Genomic DNA, 18,960 nt, shown 5'->3' with positions numbered 1-18,960 from the left:
CTGGGAATATGTTTTCCAGGCTTGGAAAAACAATTAATTTTAGTAGCACTTAATTTTACAGACATGTTCTGCACGTACATATTATGTGCTTGCCAATTAATTACCAGTAATTATAATAACTGGGTAATAACTAGGTGCTAACACTGAATCTAACCTTAACCCATGTAGCTAGCTTATATTACTCAATGATTTTCTTGGGTAAGTACATTAGAAATGCATCTATTGTAAAATAAAATGCAATCAAAATTTCTGTAGGTTTTTGTAGTTTTAGATCTAAGGTTTTGTTGGCTACATATTACTCTCATTTAGAACAAAACTGCAAATGTTATATTTTTGAGAGAATTGTTTTTTGTAGTTGATTCCTTTTAATGAATCTGTCAAAATGATTCATACTCTTAGATGGCTTTATATTGAAATAGACCATTCGCGTGATTCGAATCCGCAGAGGTTTTTTTTTTTTTTTTTGGGGGTGTTGAAGGTGAATTTAAGCATTTTTATATCTTTGAAGGGAACTGACTGTCTTCAGAAAATTTTTGAATGCATTTTCTTTTCATTTTTTTCTCTGTATGTCTAGTAAATTACTGTTTAAGGCACGTTACTGCTTTGTGTACAGGGGTAACCGCTGTGTTTCAGCTTTTCCATTAGAGTCACCTACTACCTAGGGATGGGTATCGTTAAGGTTTTAACGGTATTACTACTCTTACCGATACTGCTTATCGATCCGGTACTTTAACGGTATTCTTATCGGTACTTTTTGTTATATATATATATATATATATATATATATATATATATATATATATATATATATATATATATAAAGAGCTGAATTAACTTTGCTTTATATTATATAGTGTCTGGCATTTTTGGTGTTTTATATAAGATACAGTAAGAACATGAACAAAGAGACAAACTGACAAATACAATAAAACAAAGACACAAATGAAATAAAGTACTTTCATTTGTTCTTGTGTTCATGTAAGTAATAGGCCTAGCCTATAAAAGAAATCCAAGTAAAGTAACCAAATGTAAAATAACACTGAATGGTTTTCACAGTATAAATTAATATATTAAATCTTATTAAAGCTAACTATATTCAGAAGAAGTGCTGTGAGTGGTTTTCTCTTTGCATTTTGTTGTTTGATTAACACTGATGGCACAATCGTCATGACTGCTGTCACTTTAAGAAAATAGATCTATTAACACACATCAGATTTTCTCCCAGCTGTTCATGTACACTTACGATATAAACGGCATTTAAGTAGCTAAACACGCTCCAATCCGGTCATTTTAACACATTTTTGTGTGTATTTGATCGTTTGGACGTGCACCTGAAGCTCAACGTGTAATTTGTTTGTCTATTTGCGATCCGTTTTGAAGTGCGCGCCGCAATTCAGCCTGAGGAACAGCGTCTCTTGCGCGGATTATTGTTCTTCGACGTTTTAAACGTTGATAATAATGATCAAACCTTTACTGCAGTTTAGCAACAGTAAAGACTGCATTTTACAACAAGCACCGATTGTGCCGATTCTGATGTTAAGTTTGAGTTTAGGGAGGAACGAACGCGCGCAGCTGTGAATAGAATAAAGGGGTGGTAGACGAAACGCGGCTAGTTTTTAATAGTTTTACCTCTGATATGTTCTTTATGATCCTTTAGAAGCCAAAATCGAAATCAAAAATAAAACTAGCTTAATATCAAAGCACAGGCCTAAAGTGTAAGCAGACGTTTAGTTGTTTAGTTCTCTCCTCCATCGTCACCATTAAACAGGCTTTCATGTGAGCGGCTGCGCGCGCTGTAGCTCCTCTGCGTGAGCGCGATCTCTCGTCTTGCGAAAGCAAAAATGCATCATAGACAAATGTCCTAATATTATTGCATATAGAAACAGCTGGCGACTCTGGATAGATTGAATCTGCAAGATAATGTCTATATAGCAATAATAAATGCACGTGTATTTTCTTCATAATTTATCCAGTACCGATAGCAGAACCGTTAACGTCAGAGCTTATCGATACACCGGTCTTTCAAAATTTAGCCCCGGGGTCAATTTAATACCGGGTTTCGGTACCCATCCCTACTACTACCAGAGAGTAAATTTTCATTTTCATTTAGTCAGTCTGCCATTTTTGTTCAGACCAATTATATATAACATAATCATTTATTAGGCTGAAATGTGAGGTTATCGTTTTAGAGAACTATTTTGTCAAAACTTGTTTAAATCATATGGTCATTTTACAATTTGTGTTACCATAGACATTGGTGTTGTTTCAAAACATTGCTACCTAAACTACATGTAGTTCTATTGTAAGATAAGAATTTTCTGAAACAATTTCAACTGTTGATTCCAAGAAAATTTTGCCTTTTTTGCTGGTCTGAAACGTACTTTTCAGTATTTGTATTTGTAAAAATACTAATCCAGCTATTAGATTGCTGCAGGTAACACTTTACAATAAGGTCTCATTTGTTATTATTATTTAATGTATTAACTAACATGAACTAAGAATGAGCGATACATTTGTTATAGTATTTATTAATCTTTGTTAATGTTAGTTAATAAAAATGTTCATGTTTATGTTAGTTCACAGTGCTTTAACTAATGTTAGCAATTACAAATTTTGATTTTAATAATGTGTTAGTAAATGTTGAAATTAACATTAAGATTAATAAATGCTGTAGAAGTATTGCTCATTCTTAGTTTGTTAACTAATTAAACCTTATTGAAAAGTGTTACTGGAAATTCATTGGTCAAAAAGGTATGACCTATAATTTGTTTGATTTATTAATTTTTATTATTATTATGTTGTTCCAAGATGTTCATTCATATCACTTTACCTGCATTTTAGTTTATTTTTTCTCCATGTGGAGAAGCCTCATCTGTCTTTCTATCGTTATCCTCCCAACAGGACGACATGGATTTGAAGGCAATGGGGTTTGATATTGCAGAGGGGGTGAATGATCCATATTTACCAGGGGATTGTGGGATATTTGTGACCAGGGTGGACAAGGGAAGTATCGCGGATGGAAGATTGAGGTGAATTCAGATATTGAGTGTTTTTCAGATAATAGCCTCTGGAATGATTACACGGTCATTTCCCTGCTTATAGTTTTTTCCTGACCAACCGTGCCTCTCTCTCAATAGGGTGAATGATTGGCTGCTGAAGATAAATGATGTGGACCTGACTCACAAAGACAGGAAGCAGGTCATCAAAGCCGTACTTAACGGAGGTGGACTAATCAATATGGTCGTTCGCAGGAGAAAATCTTTAGGAGGAAGACTGGTTACCCCTGTCCACATTAATCTCATTGGACACAAAGGTATCACTTACTTCTGTAACTTTCCACATCTTCCCCAACTCATTTTACCATTTCTATTGATATTTTCCATTGTTTTCTTATTAATGACCTTTAATTTTGGTCTGCACCCTTCCAGACGCTGGTATCACTCTTGAGGGTGGCGTATACGTGGCTGCTATCGCATCGGGCAGCCCAGCTGCCAAAGAGGGATCTCTTACCATCGGAGACCGCCTCATTGCCGTAAGTCATCAAGCGGTCATGCGATCCTTCCTCAAATTGAAGGAAGATCGCTGCTGTCAAGGATCCGATTTGCTCTTAGAAAAGTCTGACCTTAGCTCTCATCACAATCTCCTAACTGAAGCAGATTTGTAATCCAGTTACTTATCTTAAATGCATGGTGGCTCATTAGATGAACTGCCAATCAAATCCACTCCTCTCCCTAAATGGAGGTGATGAATATAAGACAGGTGATGTGCTAAGCGATAGCTGCCACTCTGGTGATAAGTAACACAGATGTTAATCCTGAGAGCAGATCAGGTGTTACTTTAACTCTGTGCTAGATACTAGGTAGGTGATATCTGTAGCCTTTTGGCTCTGATATTGGCCATGTCAGATGGCTCAATCAATAGTGCTACTACATCTGCCAGTTCTTATCCTGAAAGGAATAGTTCACTCACAAATGATAACTGTGTCATGGTTTACTCGCTCTCAAATCATTCTAAACCCTACTGCGGAACACACAAGCACAAAAAGAGCAAGTTTGATTAATGTACTGGCTGCCTTTTTCCATATAATGAAAGTAAATGGGGACTTGTGAACTGCAAAATGACACCCCTGGTTGGTCTCTGAGGTCTTCAGGCCAAGACGTTCTAGCCATTCCCTGAACATGTTTTAAGACGAGAGGTGATTGTGCCTTCTGTGTAGTAGCTCCAAGGCTCTGGAACTCTCTTCCTTTAAAGTTGAGAACTATGGGTTTTGTGGAATCTTTTAAAAACATCTCAAGACAAATCTTTTTGACAAGCTTTTAATTAACAATATGGTTTGCCTGTTATTAAATTTGTATTGATGGTATTTGTATAGTATATTAATGTATAATTATTTTATTTGTTTTGGTGTTATTTTTTATTGTAAAGCACTTTGTGACCGCTCCTTGTCTGTGAAAGGTGCTATATAGATAAACTTTACTTAATTACTTACAAAAACACCCACAGAGGTATCATAAAAGTTGGCCATATGTTAATATTTTCAAGTCTTTAAAATAGCCATGCGATAGCTTAATGTGAAAAACATGACAGTTTTTCAGTGTTAGTTTTTATTCTTATTCTAAATTGCCTTTCATTTTTATGTTTTCATTTTTATGTTTTATTTTAATTTAATTTTTAGTAATTTTATGTGTTTTGGACATTTTTTATTAACTTTGGTTTTAAAAATATTTCTAAATAGTTGTAATTTGGTTTGGCTCATTTTTATTTCAGTTAGTACTTCAGCTTAAACTTATTTCAGTTAGTTGGCAAGGCAATACACTTTCATTAGTATACATTTTTCATCTAGTATTTATATTTCATTTCATTTTTCATCGACATGGGTAAATTGCAACCGAGGATTTAAAAAAAAAATAAATAAATGAGTACTTGAATTTAATTAAGGAATCGTGACAGCCCTAATTTCAATTAACAAAATATATTTTACTTAACAATAACAACATTGATGGACTAAAATGTATTTATTTTTGTCCACATATAATGCCTGTATTTTAGTGCTAAAATTTACTACACAGTCACATAAATGCCTTTTTTAAATTGGACGCCATTGGTTGTTGTGTGTTGCTGACATCAAACCTGATGTTTAATAGGACCATATTTGATTTGAGAGCTATTTTTTGATGAATAACAAGTTTGGTTTCAAAGTTGAAGTCTTATGACTTGAGAAGATTTGAAACATAGTGCACAAGTAGTACGGACCACTTTTATGATACTTCTAGGATTCATTTTGCCATTCTGAATCTCAACAGCCTGGGTCTCTTTACAGTTTCATTTAATGGCTAGTACAATTCTTTAGCATTCCTGTTTTTTTGTTTTTTCTTCTTTTTTCACAGAAGAAAGTCGGTTTAGGTTAGGAATTGACTTGAGGGTGAGTGAACGATGACAGAATTTGGTAACACTTTATTTTACAGTGTCATTGTTACATATGTTACACATAGTTACTATAGTAATAACTCTAAATTAAGCATAATTACATGCAACTAACCCTAAACCAAAACAAACCCTAATCCTATAGTAAGTACCTGTAGTAACTTAATATTACTCAGTATTTAAATGTATAATTACAGTGTAACAAAGACACCTTAAAATAGTGTAACCCAGAATTTTTATTTCTGCGTGAACAATCTCTTTAAGTTTAAAAAGATGGAAGGATTTATCTGAACTGGAGATCTTAAATGTGCACCATCCTTTCGTTCACCAGTCATCAATTGTCACTGTTCTCAAGTTTCCAAAGTCATTTCTGGGTTTGAAAATAGAAGGATTGAAAAGTCTGCTGGCACTTTTCTTTGTTGAAGCGCTGACCTAAATTTCTCCTTCCCTAGATAAATGGGATCGCTCTGGATAACAAATCTCTGAGTGAATGTGAGGCTCTGCTGAGGGGCGGCAGGGACTCGCTCGCTCTCTCCCTCATGAAGGTGATTGTTCTCTCACTGCTGTCTGAACGTGTGCGCCGCTCTCATTACCACACGTCAAGGTGCTGCCGTGACATTTATTCCAAGTCGTATTTGAGACAGCTTTGTCTGAGTTAGAATACCAACTCTGAAGCATTACTGAGGAAGACAGGTTTTGAAAATAGGCTAGTTTGTAGTTGTTCTCATTACTGGTTTCAGTAATCAGTTGAGCCTTCGCTAAGCCCCTGCGTAATGCCAAGTTACAGACCAATGCTATCTCAACTATCCATTACCATTGTGTTTGAATGATTTTAAACAGGATTTTACAGATTTTCTTTTTTCGCACTGACTTGTAATGTCTTAATAGCTACACAAGGTTTCCAGAAAGCATAAACACAGCATTTTATGACTTTAAATAACATGAAGTGAACACTGAATGTTTGTATTATTGATGTTGTGGTGTGTTGTGTATGCCAGTCATGCTGAACCTGTCCATTAACAGTTCTTTCCTCAGAGCACATCGGGGCAGAACATCTTTGAGAGCCTGAGGGAGGCCGAGAAATCCAACGGCAGAATCCACCTGTCAGACGTTCATTCACGAAACAGCAGAAACCTCAAACACAACAGCTCCACTCAGACGGACATTTATAGTGGGGACGCGGGCGGCGAGAGAAGAAAGACCAGGACAGACGCAGAGGAGAGCGGTTATTCCGAAAGGAAGGTCTTCCCGATCTCCACATTGCACCCTAACACACTCCGACCCGCTTCAGAGCTGGGGCCGGCCCGCTACAGCGGCAGTGCCTTTCAGGAGGTCTGTTATACCCGCTCCGAGTCAGTCGGCCCTGAATGTGTTACCCTGGAGACCACCCTAGAGAAGAAACACAGTGGCGGCACTTGGCCTAAAATGGTGGTGGGTGTTTCCATGACAACCGACAGCCCAGCACAACTCTCCATCTACAGGTCGCCCAAGCAAAGGAAGTCCATCTTTGAAGCAGATTCCTTCAAAAGACCAGATACACCCTCGAAGACAGACTACCATTCGCCTCAGCCTTTGAAAGCAGACTCCGCCCCAACGCCTCCGACCCCGCCCACACGTAGCGACTCCTTCAAGTTTAAGCACAAACATCAGGGCAGCTCCGCCTCAGAGTCCACCATCACCACGATCTCTATCCCCGAACCCAAGCAAGAGGACCGCAACGGTAACTTGTACTTCACCGAGGCGGGTCGTGAGGGCAAGGTCTTGAGCTCCAGGAAGTCCTGCGAGGAGGACATTGGTCGGATGCGTCCGGAGGAACCGGAAGTGAAGCGCCCAAGGCCCAAATCAGCCCCCGCACTCAGGCGCAGGATGACTCCTCAGACCATTGCTCTCCAGAGCTTCCAGGTGAATTTATAGATCCGCTGAGTTTGACACAGCCAGCCGCCTGTTTTAATTAGCCTCACAGCCTGAGATTGATCTCCCACTGCACCAGGAGGAAAGAGAGAGGGGAAGAGAACATTAGAAATGCTGACACACGATGATGGAGGATATGCAGAAGAATTGGCGTTAGCGTTATTGTATTAGTATGAGTGTTTTATAATATTAATTTGCTAATTATAGTAATATAATCTAGTATTTTTCATGTACATGTTATACTAAAATATATATTTTAATATGTTATATATAAATGTAGAAGTAGTAGTATAAATACTGAAAAAAAAGTGAAATATTATTACAATTTTTAAAAAAAATTGATTCTTTGATAAATAGAAAGTTGAAAAGAACAGCATTTATTTAAAATATATTTTTTGTAAAAGTCTTTACTGTCAATTTTGATTAATTTAATTCATCCTAAATAAAAATATTTCTTTATCCTACTGACCCCAAAAATAAAATACAATGTTTTAAATATCATTCTACCTTTTAGAGTGAAAAAAAAAAACATTTTTATTTTTTGGTGTACATGTTAAATATTTCAAATATGCTACAGTGGTTGTTTGGTCAGTTGTGGTTTTAAGGCTAGTTAAAGAGAAACAACTGCACACTCACTGAAGCATCTAGGCTTGTTTATTCACCAAATACCTTGACAAAGGCTACTAGCTGAAATGTTCAGTGTTCAGTTGTTTCTCTTTAACTAGACTGCATTTTTTCTTCAACTTGCACTTCTGCAGGTGTGCGTTTGCTATGCCTCATTTGCTCTATTAGTCAGTTGTGGTTTTAAACCATTTCAGAGCAAATACATAAATAGCTTGAATATGATTTAAAGCAGCAGTGGTTCTCAACTGATTTTCCCATGGTCATTAAGCTGCTACCCAATTTCTTCCCAATTTGACCTAATTTAACCGAAGTCATTTAAAAAAATACAAAATAACAAAGTTGTTTTTCTCAGACATTCTTTACTTAAACTTCTTCTGACAGAAGAGTCAACAGCTTTCACTCACATCTTTCAAAATAAAAAATTTAAAGGTGCCCAAGAATGCTTTTTCACAAGATGTAATATAAGTCTAAGGTGTCCCCTGAATGTGTCTGTGAAGTTTCAGCTCAAAATACCCCATAGATTGTTTTAAATTAATTTTTTTAACTGCCTATTTTGGGGCATCATTAACTATGCACTGATTTTTTTCAGCACGCCGCCCCTTTAATTCGCGTGCTCCCTGCCACACGAGCTCTCGATTATATTACAGCACATTTACAAAGTTCACACAGCTAATATAACCCTCAAATGGATCTTTACAAGATGTTCGTCATGCATGCTGTATGCATGCTTCGAATTATGTGAGTAAAGTATTTATTTTGATGTTTATATTTGATTCTCTATGAGTTTGATAGTGCTCCGTGGCTAACGGCTAATGCTACACTGTTGGAGAGATTTTATAAAGAATGAAGTTGTTTATGAATTATACAGACTGCAAGTGTTTAAAAATGAAAATAGCGACGGCTCTTGTCTCCGTGAATTCAGTAAGAAACGATGGTAACTTTAACCTCATTTAACAGTACATTAGCAACATGCTAACGAAACATTTAGATAGACAATTTACAAATATCACTAAAAATATCATGCTATTATGGATCATGTCAGTTATTATTGCTCCATCTGCCATTTTCGCTGTTGTTCTTGCTTACCTAGTCTGTTGATTCACCTGTGCAGATCCAGACGTTACTGGCTGCCCTTGTCTAATGCCTTTCATAATGTTGGGAACATGGGCTGGCATATGCAAATATTGCGGCGTACACCCCGACTGTTACGTAACAGTCGGTGTTATGTTGAGATCCGCGTGTTTTCCGGAAGTCTTTTAAACAAATGAGATTTACATAAGAAAGAGAAAGCAATGGAGTTTGAAACTCAATGTATGTCTTTTCCATGTACTGAACTCTTATTATTCAACTATGCCAAGGTAAATTCAAATTTTGAATCTAGGGCACTTTTAAATTTTAAAATTTGTTTGTCATTTATTTGACTGCACACTCCGCGACCCACTAAAAATGGTCTTCCGAATACTGATTTAAAGAATGAAAAATTGAGTGTATTTTATTAGCCAACCAACCATTTTTTACAATATTCTATAATATGTAGAATTATTAATTGTAACTTTCTATAGAACTGTATACTGCATTATCTAATGCTGTGTGTGTTTGTGTGTGTGTGTGTGTGTGTGTGTGGGTGTTTGGCAGAGTTACTCAAATGATGGTGACTCTATGGAGCAGAGGGAAATACTGCGTTCCTCTCCTAACCGACCTCATAGACACAGCGTGGGTTTCGTGCCTACAGCCTATAATGGAACCCTGCCTCCCAGTGAGTTACACCCGCTTTAATCAGAGCCCAAGTCGCCCATGGTGCATTTCATTGAATCTCTTTAACAACATGCTCTCTATCTACATTTGCTCTGTGGAGCACAGTTTATCTTTATTCTGATCAAGGCGGCCTAAAAAAATTATGTTTTACTTAATTTTATGGTGAAGTCAGTACTGAGTAATTGAATTGCTCATTTATGATAATCATGCTGAATATGTATGAACGGGCTTGTTGAACAAAGCCTATTTATAATATTCTTCTTTGAATGTTCATGCCATCTCTTATGAAAATGCAGGTCTCAACAATTGTTCCTGATTCTTTCTCACAGCATAAGGCCATCCTTATTGTTGAGCCCTAAAATGTGTCTATTAGGTCTCGTTTAATGCATTCACATTCAATATTTACATTTTATTTTTTCATATAAAGACATAAAACATTGTCAGGACTGTCGATTTTTGTAGAAACAGGACAAACCACTGTGGGTGCTGCTTGATGCACCTGTCACATGACTAGACAGTTCACATGGGGTTTGTGTGATAATGAGGTCTATTTTTACTTGATTTGAATATTCAAGCTTTGGCCAGGGTTTCTGCCTTCTGAGCTTCCCTGCCGTTTGCTCATCTGTCACCCAGAGCAGCTGGCTTTACTTAAAGGTGGAACTCAATTCTGAACACAAGTGAAAGCGAGGCACACTACAGCAATGTGTAATGGCTACGCTTTTATGCATGTAGTTGTTAAAGCATGGAAATTGCACATTTCCCATGTTTTTTGTTATGGGAACTATTACATATTTTAGAGTTATCTATTATCCAACATAACCTATGATAAAAAGTATCTAAGTAAAATGAAGGACCTGTCCTATCTTTTTTAATGCATAATTTACCAAAAATAAATAAATCAATTTAAGATTCCTTAAATTTGGACACTGAAGACAACAATGGACAGTCAGTGATTGCTGCAGAATTGGCTACAGAGCTAAATTTCATCTGTAGTCCCTGGATAGGAGAAAATGAAACATAGCTTAAACATTCATTAAAATAATATTTATTATAATATTCCTCACTTAATAATTGAAAATGCATTCCAAATAATACAATACAAAATAAAAATATAATAAAAAAATAATATAAAACAATATAAAAATACTACACTATAATGGGTATTACATGTAAACTAAACATGGAAGAAGAATAAATAAAAATAAAAAAAAATAATAAATATAAAACTACCAAAATTGTATAACTAAGGCACAATATACAGTATATAACCAATTGCTAAGGCACAAGATGTTCAATAATCACGTTTGACTCAACCATATTTTCAAACGTAACATAAAATGTGCAAGAGTAAAACATGGTCTGATCTTAGTTGGTATCTCGTTCCAGTTATAAACATGTAACATGCTTTTCCAATGTCAGGTGAGAGTCTAAAATAACTTTAAACTCTAAAATAAGTTTAAAATCTGGCACAATTTGTAAAAGATTTTTGGTTGGACCTCTTCCTTCTTTTTAATTTTAAATCCATGCATGCAGTTTTCTGAATATTTAATATTAAGCAGAACTGAGTAAGCCATCTGGACAGGCTTCTGAGAGATCATTCAGGTACAAACTTTTTTTTTCTTTTATATAGGAGAAATATAAATTTGTGAAGTACAAACATTTGGTCCAAAATGAGCTATTCTGTACTGAGTGATAGCATAATTTAAGTTAAGTTCGAAAACCCTGGTTTTTATCATGCTGTCTTAGTTTAAAATTAGCTTAGTTAAATCGATTTAATTTTCATTTTGATGCTTATATAATGTTCAAAAACCAGTCACACAAATAAAACTCTACATGTCCCAAATTTTGCTAATAGAGTGCCAAAAATTGCAACCCAGATAGAAAATGAATAGAAAATAAAATTGTTCACATAGAAGTCAGTGGTCGACCGGTGGTGGACGATCAACGTTTTCTGAAGGGCGAACACCTTTCACTTGATCACAGACAGTTTTGACTCTCGACTATCGCGAGGAGAGCAGTAGCCACATTAAAAGAGTCAGAAATGAAAGATCTGAGCTCAGCGGGCAGTTGAAGGTTCTCATTGAATTGTATTATAGGTTATTATGTGGTTGTGTTTAAACTTCAGACTCAGCACATCGAGGACTGGCCCCTTGCTCTGCGGTTACAGCCGTTATGAAGAACCCTGTTTACATGGTGCGCAGTCACAGAGTTCACACTAACAACTGCCCTTCTGTCACCAGCCAGATCAATCAGCAGCACACGCACCCCAGGTACCACAGTTCCCACTGAGATAACCAACACACACACATGTACTGTACTTCCACTGAAGACTGTACCTCCATGAAATATGGCAACTCTCTGAGATACAAAGTGAATGTGATTTCATTTTAAGTAGATGATGTTCCTGGAATAACATTCCAAACAACCAATCAGATTTGAGGGATTGATTTACAGTTAAAAAGATGAAAATTCTGTCATCATCTGACCCTCAAGTCTGCTGAACACAAAAGAAGATATTTAGAAGAATATGGGTAACCAAACTGTTGATGGGACCCCATTGACTTACTAACAAATACTATGGAAGTCAATGGGGCCCTTATTGGTTACCAGCATTCTTCAAAATATCTTCATTTGTGTTCAGCAGAAGAAAGAATTTCATATAGGTTTGGAACAACTTGAGGGTGAGGAAATTATCACAGAATTTTCATTTTTGGATGAACTATCGTTTTAATGTCAAGTTTAGGCTTACAACAAGGGTTAGGGGCTTTGACACCATTCTTATTCACCTATAATTTTCCTCTGATTTTAGGGTAAAGTTATGGTAAGGCTTAGGTTAAGGGGTAGGGGTAGAGTTTTGTTTTAGACAAGAATGTTGTTCCAGGACCAACAAAAGATGTTGATCCAGGAACATGTCTTGCTTGGCAAAATCACAGCGACCCATCTCAATACAGGACGAGTGCATCCTAAATGTCAACAAGCATTTCATTATGTCGTACTAAGTACAAATTAGCCGTTGTAGGTCATAAACAGCGTAATTATTTACTTTCTCAGGAGAATAATTGTTCCCTCTCCCCATAATGAGTGTTTGCTGATCTGGCCTGCTCAGTTTTCTTCTCTCCATCTCAGTCCTCAGCATCAAGGACATCTAAGCCTGGACCTGAGCCAGAAACGCACCGCAGACTACTCCGAGTCGTCCCGTAGCAGCCGGGCTTCACACGGCACCAACTCCCTGCCGTCCAGCGCTAGACTCGGTCAGTCTCTCTTTAATAATATATGTCATCTGTTCCCCTCACACACTAAACTATTTTGGTCTCCTCATCATCTTCTCCTCCTTTTTGTTTCAAGAAGGTTCATCAAATAACTTGCAGTATCGCACTGAAAGGATAAAGATTCCCTCCACCCCACGCTACCCTCGCTCCATACTGGGCTCAGACAGAGGTGAGCCTCCTCCTAAGAATACAGCATCTTTGAATTCATCTCAGTCACGTTCCGATCTACATACTGTACAGTATAGACTAAAATAAATAAATTTAGCATTTTAATCCAATTTTTAATCCAGTGTTTTTCTTCCACACACTGCTGTTGGTAAAAGTGTAAATAACTACCACCAGCAGCAATATGGTACAGGAAAGGTAATTAAAATGTCAGACTAGGCTAAATCAAGTAAAACATGTCAAGTAGAGAACACTTTGCACAAACAAGCCTGACATTTGTGTACACTGAAATATTGGAAGCCTGAATAAATAACCTGAAGCAAAGAGTCTATACTTAATATAGTGCATATAAAAATGTCTTTAACTAGTGATGAATCATACACATGTACAGTAAGTTTCCACTGGCTTCCAGGGTCAAATATACTGTAGATAAACTAGAGGAAATTAATTGTGCTTTATCCCAAAGTTTCCTTTTGTACTAGGACAGAGCAATATATCGCACATCCATGGTATATTTGTGATCATTTTGTTGGCAATTTGAAATGGGCAAATATCGAGCCTGGCATTTGACTAATTTCACAATCTTTTCTTGTTTCATGACTTTGTAGGGTTATGCTCACCAAGGCTGCATTTATTTGGTCAAATACACATAAAACACAGCAATTTTGTAAAATATTATTACAGTTTCATAGAATTGTTTCTATTAAAAAAAATAATTTAAAATGTTATTTATTCCTGTGACACAAAGCTGAATTTTCAGCATCATTACTCCAGTCTTCAGTGTCACAAATCATTCTAATGTGCTCAAGAAACATTTCTTATTATTATCAATGTTGAAAATGGTTGTGCTGTGTAATATTTTTGTGGAAATGATTTATTTTTTTTAGGATTTTTGATGAATAGGAAAGGAAAGCAAAAGGACATTTATAAAAACATTATTAATGAATTTACTGTATTCATTTATTAAAAAAAAAAAAAAAAAAATGACCCCAAACTTGTGTAATGTAGTGACTGAGTAAAAATTGCTATTTATTACTGTGTATTATGTTGGTACATTTAACTAATTTTATACTCTACTGTATTTTAACTGCATTCAACATTTTGAATCCATAATATAAAGATATATTATAGCAAATTCTTAAATATAACGATTTATATTGATTATGGTCCAAAGGTGTCAAAACTGTTTTCTGTAAATTCAAGCTTTCTAGAACTCTAGAACACATGCTGACTGTTGTTTATCCATGTTGTTCATCAGGGTCACTGTCTCATTCAGAATGCAGCAGTCCCAGTCTCATCACCCCACCCTTGTCTCCTCTTAATCTGGAGACATCCTCGTTCGCCTCCAGCCAGTCTCAGAGCTCCATCTCCACCCTTCCCAGGATCTCCGTCAGCCCTGTACCCACGGGAGAGCGGAGAAAAGACAGGTACACTCCCGCTGCCTCTGTCCCTTCCTGCTGCGCACCCCCCCCCCCCCCCCCCACAACCCCTTCATCAGGTTGCCAAGCAACAGCTCGCTCTTATCCACGTACAGCAGCCCGGCGAGCTCAGAAGCCCTTTATCTGACTCGAATAATTGGACTGTGCATGAATATAGAATAATGTATGTTGAAGGATCAGTCGTTCATATCACCGTCGCTCACTTAATGAGAACTTATTTTAATCTGCACCATCATATAAAATTCAGATCGACTTTTAGTGGAGATTTGTAAACTAGGTCGCTCATTCCAGTTGTTCTTATGCATTTATTATAATTCTTCTCTACATATTTGTCTTCTTCCAGAATCCCTTGTGTGTGTGTTTCTTTCTCTCTCTCTCTTTCACAATCTGTTTTTCTCCTCTCTTCTTTGCTCCTCTGAATCTTTCAGATCTCTGTACCGTAACAGATCCTTTCTGAGAATCCCTCTGGCTGCTAGGCCTAGGTTCTCCTCTCTCAGAAGCTTGAGGTTTGTTCCCTGCCAGTTACGCACAGGGAATGCCTGACAAACGTACTTGTTTGCTCCAAGTGGTTGGCTGTAGAAATCCTTGCTTCTCTGTCTTGTGTTGGTATACAACCCAGGCTTTGTGCTAGTGGTGCTACGATAATTAGATTTACCACATGGAAATATCAAATTACAGAAGTAAAATGAGTTGAAACAGCACTTCACATGACTGTGACCTAGTGTTCACAAAAGTTCGGTACGAAGTCGGAACTGAAATTTTTAAAAATGTGACAGTTTGAGCGTTGTTGAGTGGATTCTTAACTTCTCTGATTGGCCATTGTGTTCACACGCTCAACAGATATGTCTGTGATTGGCTACAATGATCAATGCTTCAAAAACATGTTGTAAATAGACATCAATGACGCTCTTCACTGAGCGCTTACACAGATACACACGTGAGCATTTGAAAGCAGGTGCTCCCGCTTTCAAAACGCTTTCGGATTCAAACACTTCCTTGTGTTTTCAAACGCTCCCTTGCGTTGATTATTGTTGCCAATCACAGACATATATGTTGAGCTCGTGAACACAATGGCCAATCAGGTGTTTATGAATCCACTCAAAGCGTCAAATTTTTAACATTTCAGTACCAACTTGGTATCGAAGTCGGTACTTTTGACAACACTACTTTGACCAATTAGTCAACTAGTTGTTCAAGCAGCCCAATGGCTGATTCTTAAAATGTCTAGTTTTGCGAGTCCCTATTTAGTTTTGATAATTCTGTCATTTACTCACCCTCATATTTAAACCCATAAAACTTTCTTTAAACTTTCTGCACCTCTATTGAAAGTGCATGCATCCAAAACTTGAACGCTTCAGAAAGTTCATAAAGAATACATTTTAATCCAAGTCTTTAATCAACGCACATACATGTGAATAAAATAATCATTTGATTATTTTGACAATAATCAAAAACTTTGATTTAAAGGTGCTAAAGAGGATCTTTTTGTCGACTGAGAAACCAAAGACTGTTACCGAGTTTTTGAAATGAGTGCATGCGTAAGAACAGCCCCCCTCCTTCACAGCTTATTTCAAGGGAACGCCTCCCAAAACTCGTGCACGAGTATTGGAACACAATTGTTTACCACCGGCATTCGCTGTGTCATGTTCGTGGATTCATTATGTCGGACTCACCGCAGGTAACTCATAATCTGCAGTTGTTACTCCTGTCTCCTGACAAAAACATTGCATGTGGCGCCTGTGGAGTGTGGAAAGTTACTGGAGCGCGCAGCCGCGCTCGTCTCTCACAAGGAACGTCAATGGCAGTGATTGACAAGCCAGAGGGCCAATCCGCACACGTCTCTCACAAGGAACGTAATGGCAGTGATTGACGAGCCAGAGGGCCAATCGCGTAAACGGTTGGCTGATGTTTTTAAGGCCCTACCTCGTGCACAGATGATGTATATTAATATTATTCCTTTCAGTGCACCTAATAAATAGTCTTTTATCAGTTAGTAAAGACAGTTTCAAGTAATATTGCAAAAATGTATAAAACAAAACATCCTCTTTAGCACCTTTAAATAGTTCAATTGATATTGATTACTTTTACTATTTCAAAGCTTAAACGTTTTTAATGGTGGGACCGAAGTCACATTTTTCATTAAATACTGTATATTCTTCATTCGTGCTTCAAAGATGAACGAAAGTCTGTCATGTATTGAATGACATAAGGGTGAGGAAATTATGACAGAATTTTCATTTCAACTATCCCTTTAATACGCCTACATGGAGGGGATCAAGTTTATGAATCTCTGTCAACAGTTTCCTTAAAGTGGAGTTTAATTGGTGTTATTAGGTAATTTTACCTGCTGCTTCTCATTTACTTTTTTGATTAACCTGCTCAGCAAGAGATTCCTCATGAATGTTAAATCTGTACACAGCAGATTTAGCTATTTTTGGAGTAAATGTCTTCTTAAGTGCTTAAGGTTCTGAAGTGGAGAGACATTTATGATTTGCACGTCAGTTTGGCTGCTCTCGTACTGAAAAGATCCAGATTTTCTCAATCAATCAATCAAAAAAAGCTTCTGTAAGGAATTATTACCATGCGTGAAATGACAGGCATGTCTGAAATGGGTGTCTTGACAAATCAAACCTATCTATGATGATAGACAGGTCATCGCTTACAAAAGCTTCAATAATTTCTTTACTCTGGGATGCAGAGGTCTGTTTTGAAATGTTGTGTTCTTGTCAGTAAAGCGTTGATATTTTGTTTGGACTTGGAGCTGTAACATTAAAGCATGCTTTTACTTGTTTGAGCAGTAAATCGGTCTTTTGTACAGGCGTATTTAAATATTTAGGTTAGAAGAATATATGTACAACCTTCTGGATCTTTTATTGAAGTCCTGTATGCACACTCCCTCCGCTTTCTATCCCGTTTTTGTGTCTGTGTGGCAGTAAGTCCTCCAAACTGCCCGTTCAGTAAATGTCTCTTGCTCTACATCCACCTGCATGGTTCTCCTCTGTCTAAGACATCTTCCCTGGCTAAGACCTGCAGACCAGATTCTGTCTCAGCTGTTGATTATCTCTGATCTTGAAATTCACCCACTTTTATTGCTCTGGCAGGCCGTACTTGGAGGAACCACGGAATGTCATCGTGCACAAAGGGGCGGAGCCTCTTGGCATCTCCATCGTGAGTGGAGAGAATGGTGGAATCTTTGTCTCCAAGGTGACCGGGGGCAGCATCGCACACCAGGCTGGGCTAGAATATGGAGACCAGCTACTGGAGGTTAGTATTACAACAATACTGTACATGCATATCCCAGATGGGCTTTAAGAGAGAAGAATAAAGATAAAGGTTAAAGGTTTTTTTTTTTTGTTTGTTTGTTTGTTTGTTAAATTTTTAGGGCAAATGTAAATTCATATTCATTTTTATTTAAATACAGCCCAATTAGAGAATTCCACATATTTAAGTAGTGTTTCTATCTATATCGTTTCTATATTTAACATGTTATATTAAGGACCATCACATTTTGTTGTATGTTTTTTTTTTTTTTTTTTTTGTTTTTTGCTGTCCTGCTAAATGATGGAAATTATAAGTAAAAAAAAAAAAAAAATTTTTCTTCTTGAGATCAGTAAAGCTGCATATCATGTTAAATATTAATATGCATTATGAAGCTCACATTCATTGTGGTTTCTTTTCCCTCAGTATAATGGGATAAATCTACGTAATGCCACTGAACAGCAAGCACGGCTTATTATTGGCCAGCAGTGTGACACCATCACGATCATGGCCCAGTACAACCCACACATGTATCAGCTTGGCAACCACTCTCGCTCCAGGTACAGCCCTTTTCCCATTCATTTTTGCTCAGGTGAATGCATATTTGATCGCAAAGCAGGTGTGGTTTATTCTTGACCATATTGTTCCATAGTTCCCGCTTGGAGCCAGTGAGCACTCAGTCCACCCCGCAGGGCAGTGGAGCTGCCACCCCAGATAACCACTCAACCATAGACACCCTGAGTGAACAGGATGAAGGCACGCTCACCCCATCCTCCAAACAGACGACACCCACCACCAGTCCCAACAGCTTCATCAGGTACTGCACAAATTAATACACAGATCTTGCTGTCTACTGCCTACATACAGTATTGTTCAAATGTTTGGGGTCTGTAAGATTTGTAAGATTTGTAAGATTTATTTATTTTTTTTTAAATTGGTGAAAAGTGACAGTAAAGACATTTTATACAATATTTTTTACAAAAGATTTCTATTTCTAATAAATAAATGTTGTTCTTTTAAATTTTCTATTCAAAGTATCAATTTTGTTTTTTTAAGTCATGGTTTCCACAAAAATATTACGCAGCACAACTGTTTTCAACATTGATAATAATAAT

The 18,960-nt window shown here is 37.0% G+C and overlaps 1 protein-coding gene and 1 long non-coding RNA gene across 13 annotated transcripts in view; one reads left to right on the top strand and one right to left on the bottom strand.

Moving 5' to 3' along the window:
• The window catches only part of dlg5a (discs, large homolog 5a (Drosophila)), a 75,963-nt gene that overhangs the window by 44,075 nt on the left and 12,928 nt on the right, over positions 1-18,960 (top strand). For 5 of the 12 annotated variants that reach the window (XR_007186706.1, XM_048204326.1, XM_048204325.1 and 2 more), the window contains 14 exons: positions 2,902-3,029; positions 3,138-3,313; positions 3,429-3,532; positions 5,877-5,969; positions 6,448-7,326; positions 9,595-9,715; positions 11,840-11,984; positions 12,841-12,965; positions 13,060-13,152; positions 14,407-14,575; positions 15,016-15,093; positions 17,689-17,851; positions 18,272-18,405; positions 18,498-18,662. Coding sequence is in view for 11 of the 12 variants with exons in the window: in XM_048204326.1 (XP_048060283.1) it covers positions 2,902-3,029; positions 3,138-3,313; positions 3,429-3,532; positions 5,877-5,969; positions 6,448-7,326; positions 9,595-9,715; positions 11,840-11,984; positions 12,841-12,965; positions 13,060-13,152; positions 14,407-14,575; positions 15,016-15,093; positions 17,689-17,851; positions 18,272-18,405; positions 18,498-18,662 (2,573 nt within the window). In the remaining variant the exon portion in view is untranslated. The remainder of the gene's footprint in view (positions 1-2,901; positions 3,030-3,137; positions 3,314-3,428; positions 3,533-5,876; positions 5,970-6,447; positions 7,327-9,594; positions 9,716-11,839; positions 11,985-12,840; positions 12,966-13,059; positions 13,153-14,406; positions 14,576-15,015; positions 15,094-17,688; positions 17,852-18,271; positions 18,406-18,497; positions 18,663-18,960) is intronic. The other 7 variants (XM_048204332.1, XM_048204331.1, XM_048204322.1 and 4 more) reach the window with 4 other exon arrangements.
• Positions 468-2,499, bottom strand: LOC125276644. Its single transcript, XR_007186707.1, has 2 exons — positions 2,083-2,499; positions 468-658 (listed from the first exon to the last, which is right to left on the bottom strand). It is a non-coding gene; the product is annotated as an uncharacterized LOC125276644 (long non-coding RNA).

Source organism: Megalobrama amblycephala, linkage group LG10 (assembly GCF_018812025.1).
Source record: "Megalobrama amblycephala isolate DHTTF-2021 linkage group LG10, ASM1881202v1, whole genome shotgun sequence".
Taxonomy (NCBI): domain Eukaryota; kingdom Metazoa; phylum Chordata; class Actinopteri; order Cypriniformes; family Xenocyprididae; genus Megalobrama; species Megalobrama amblycephala.
This window is presented reverse-complemented; position numbering and strand designations above follow the sequence as displayed.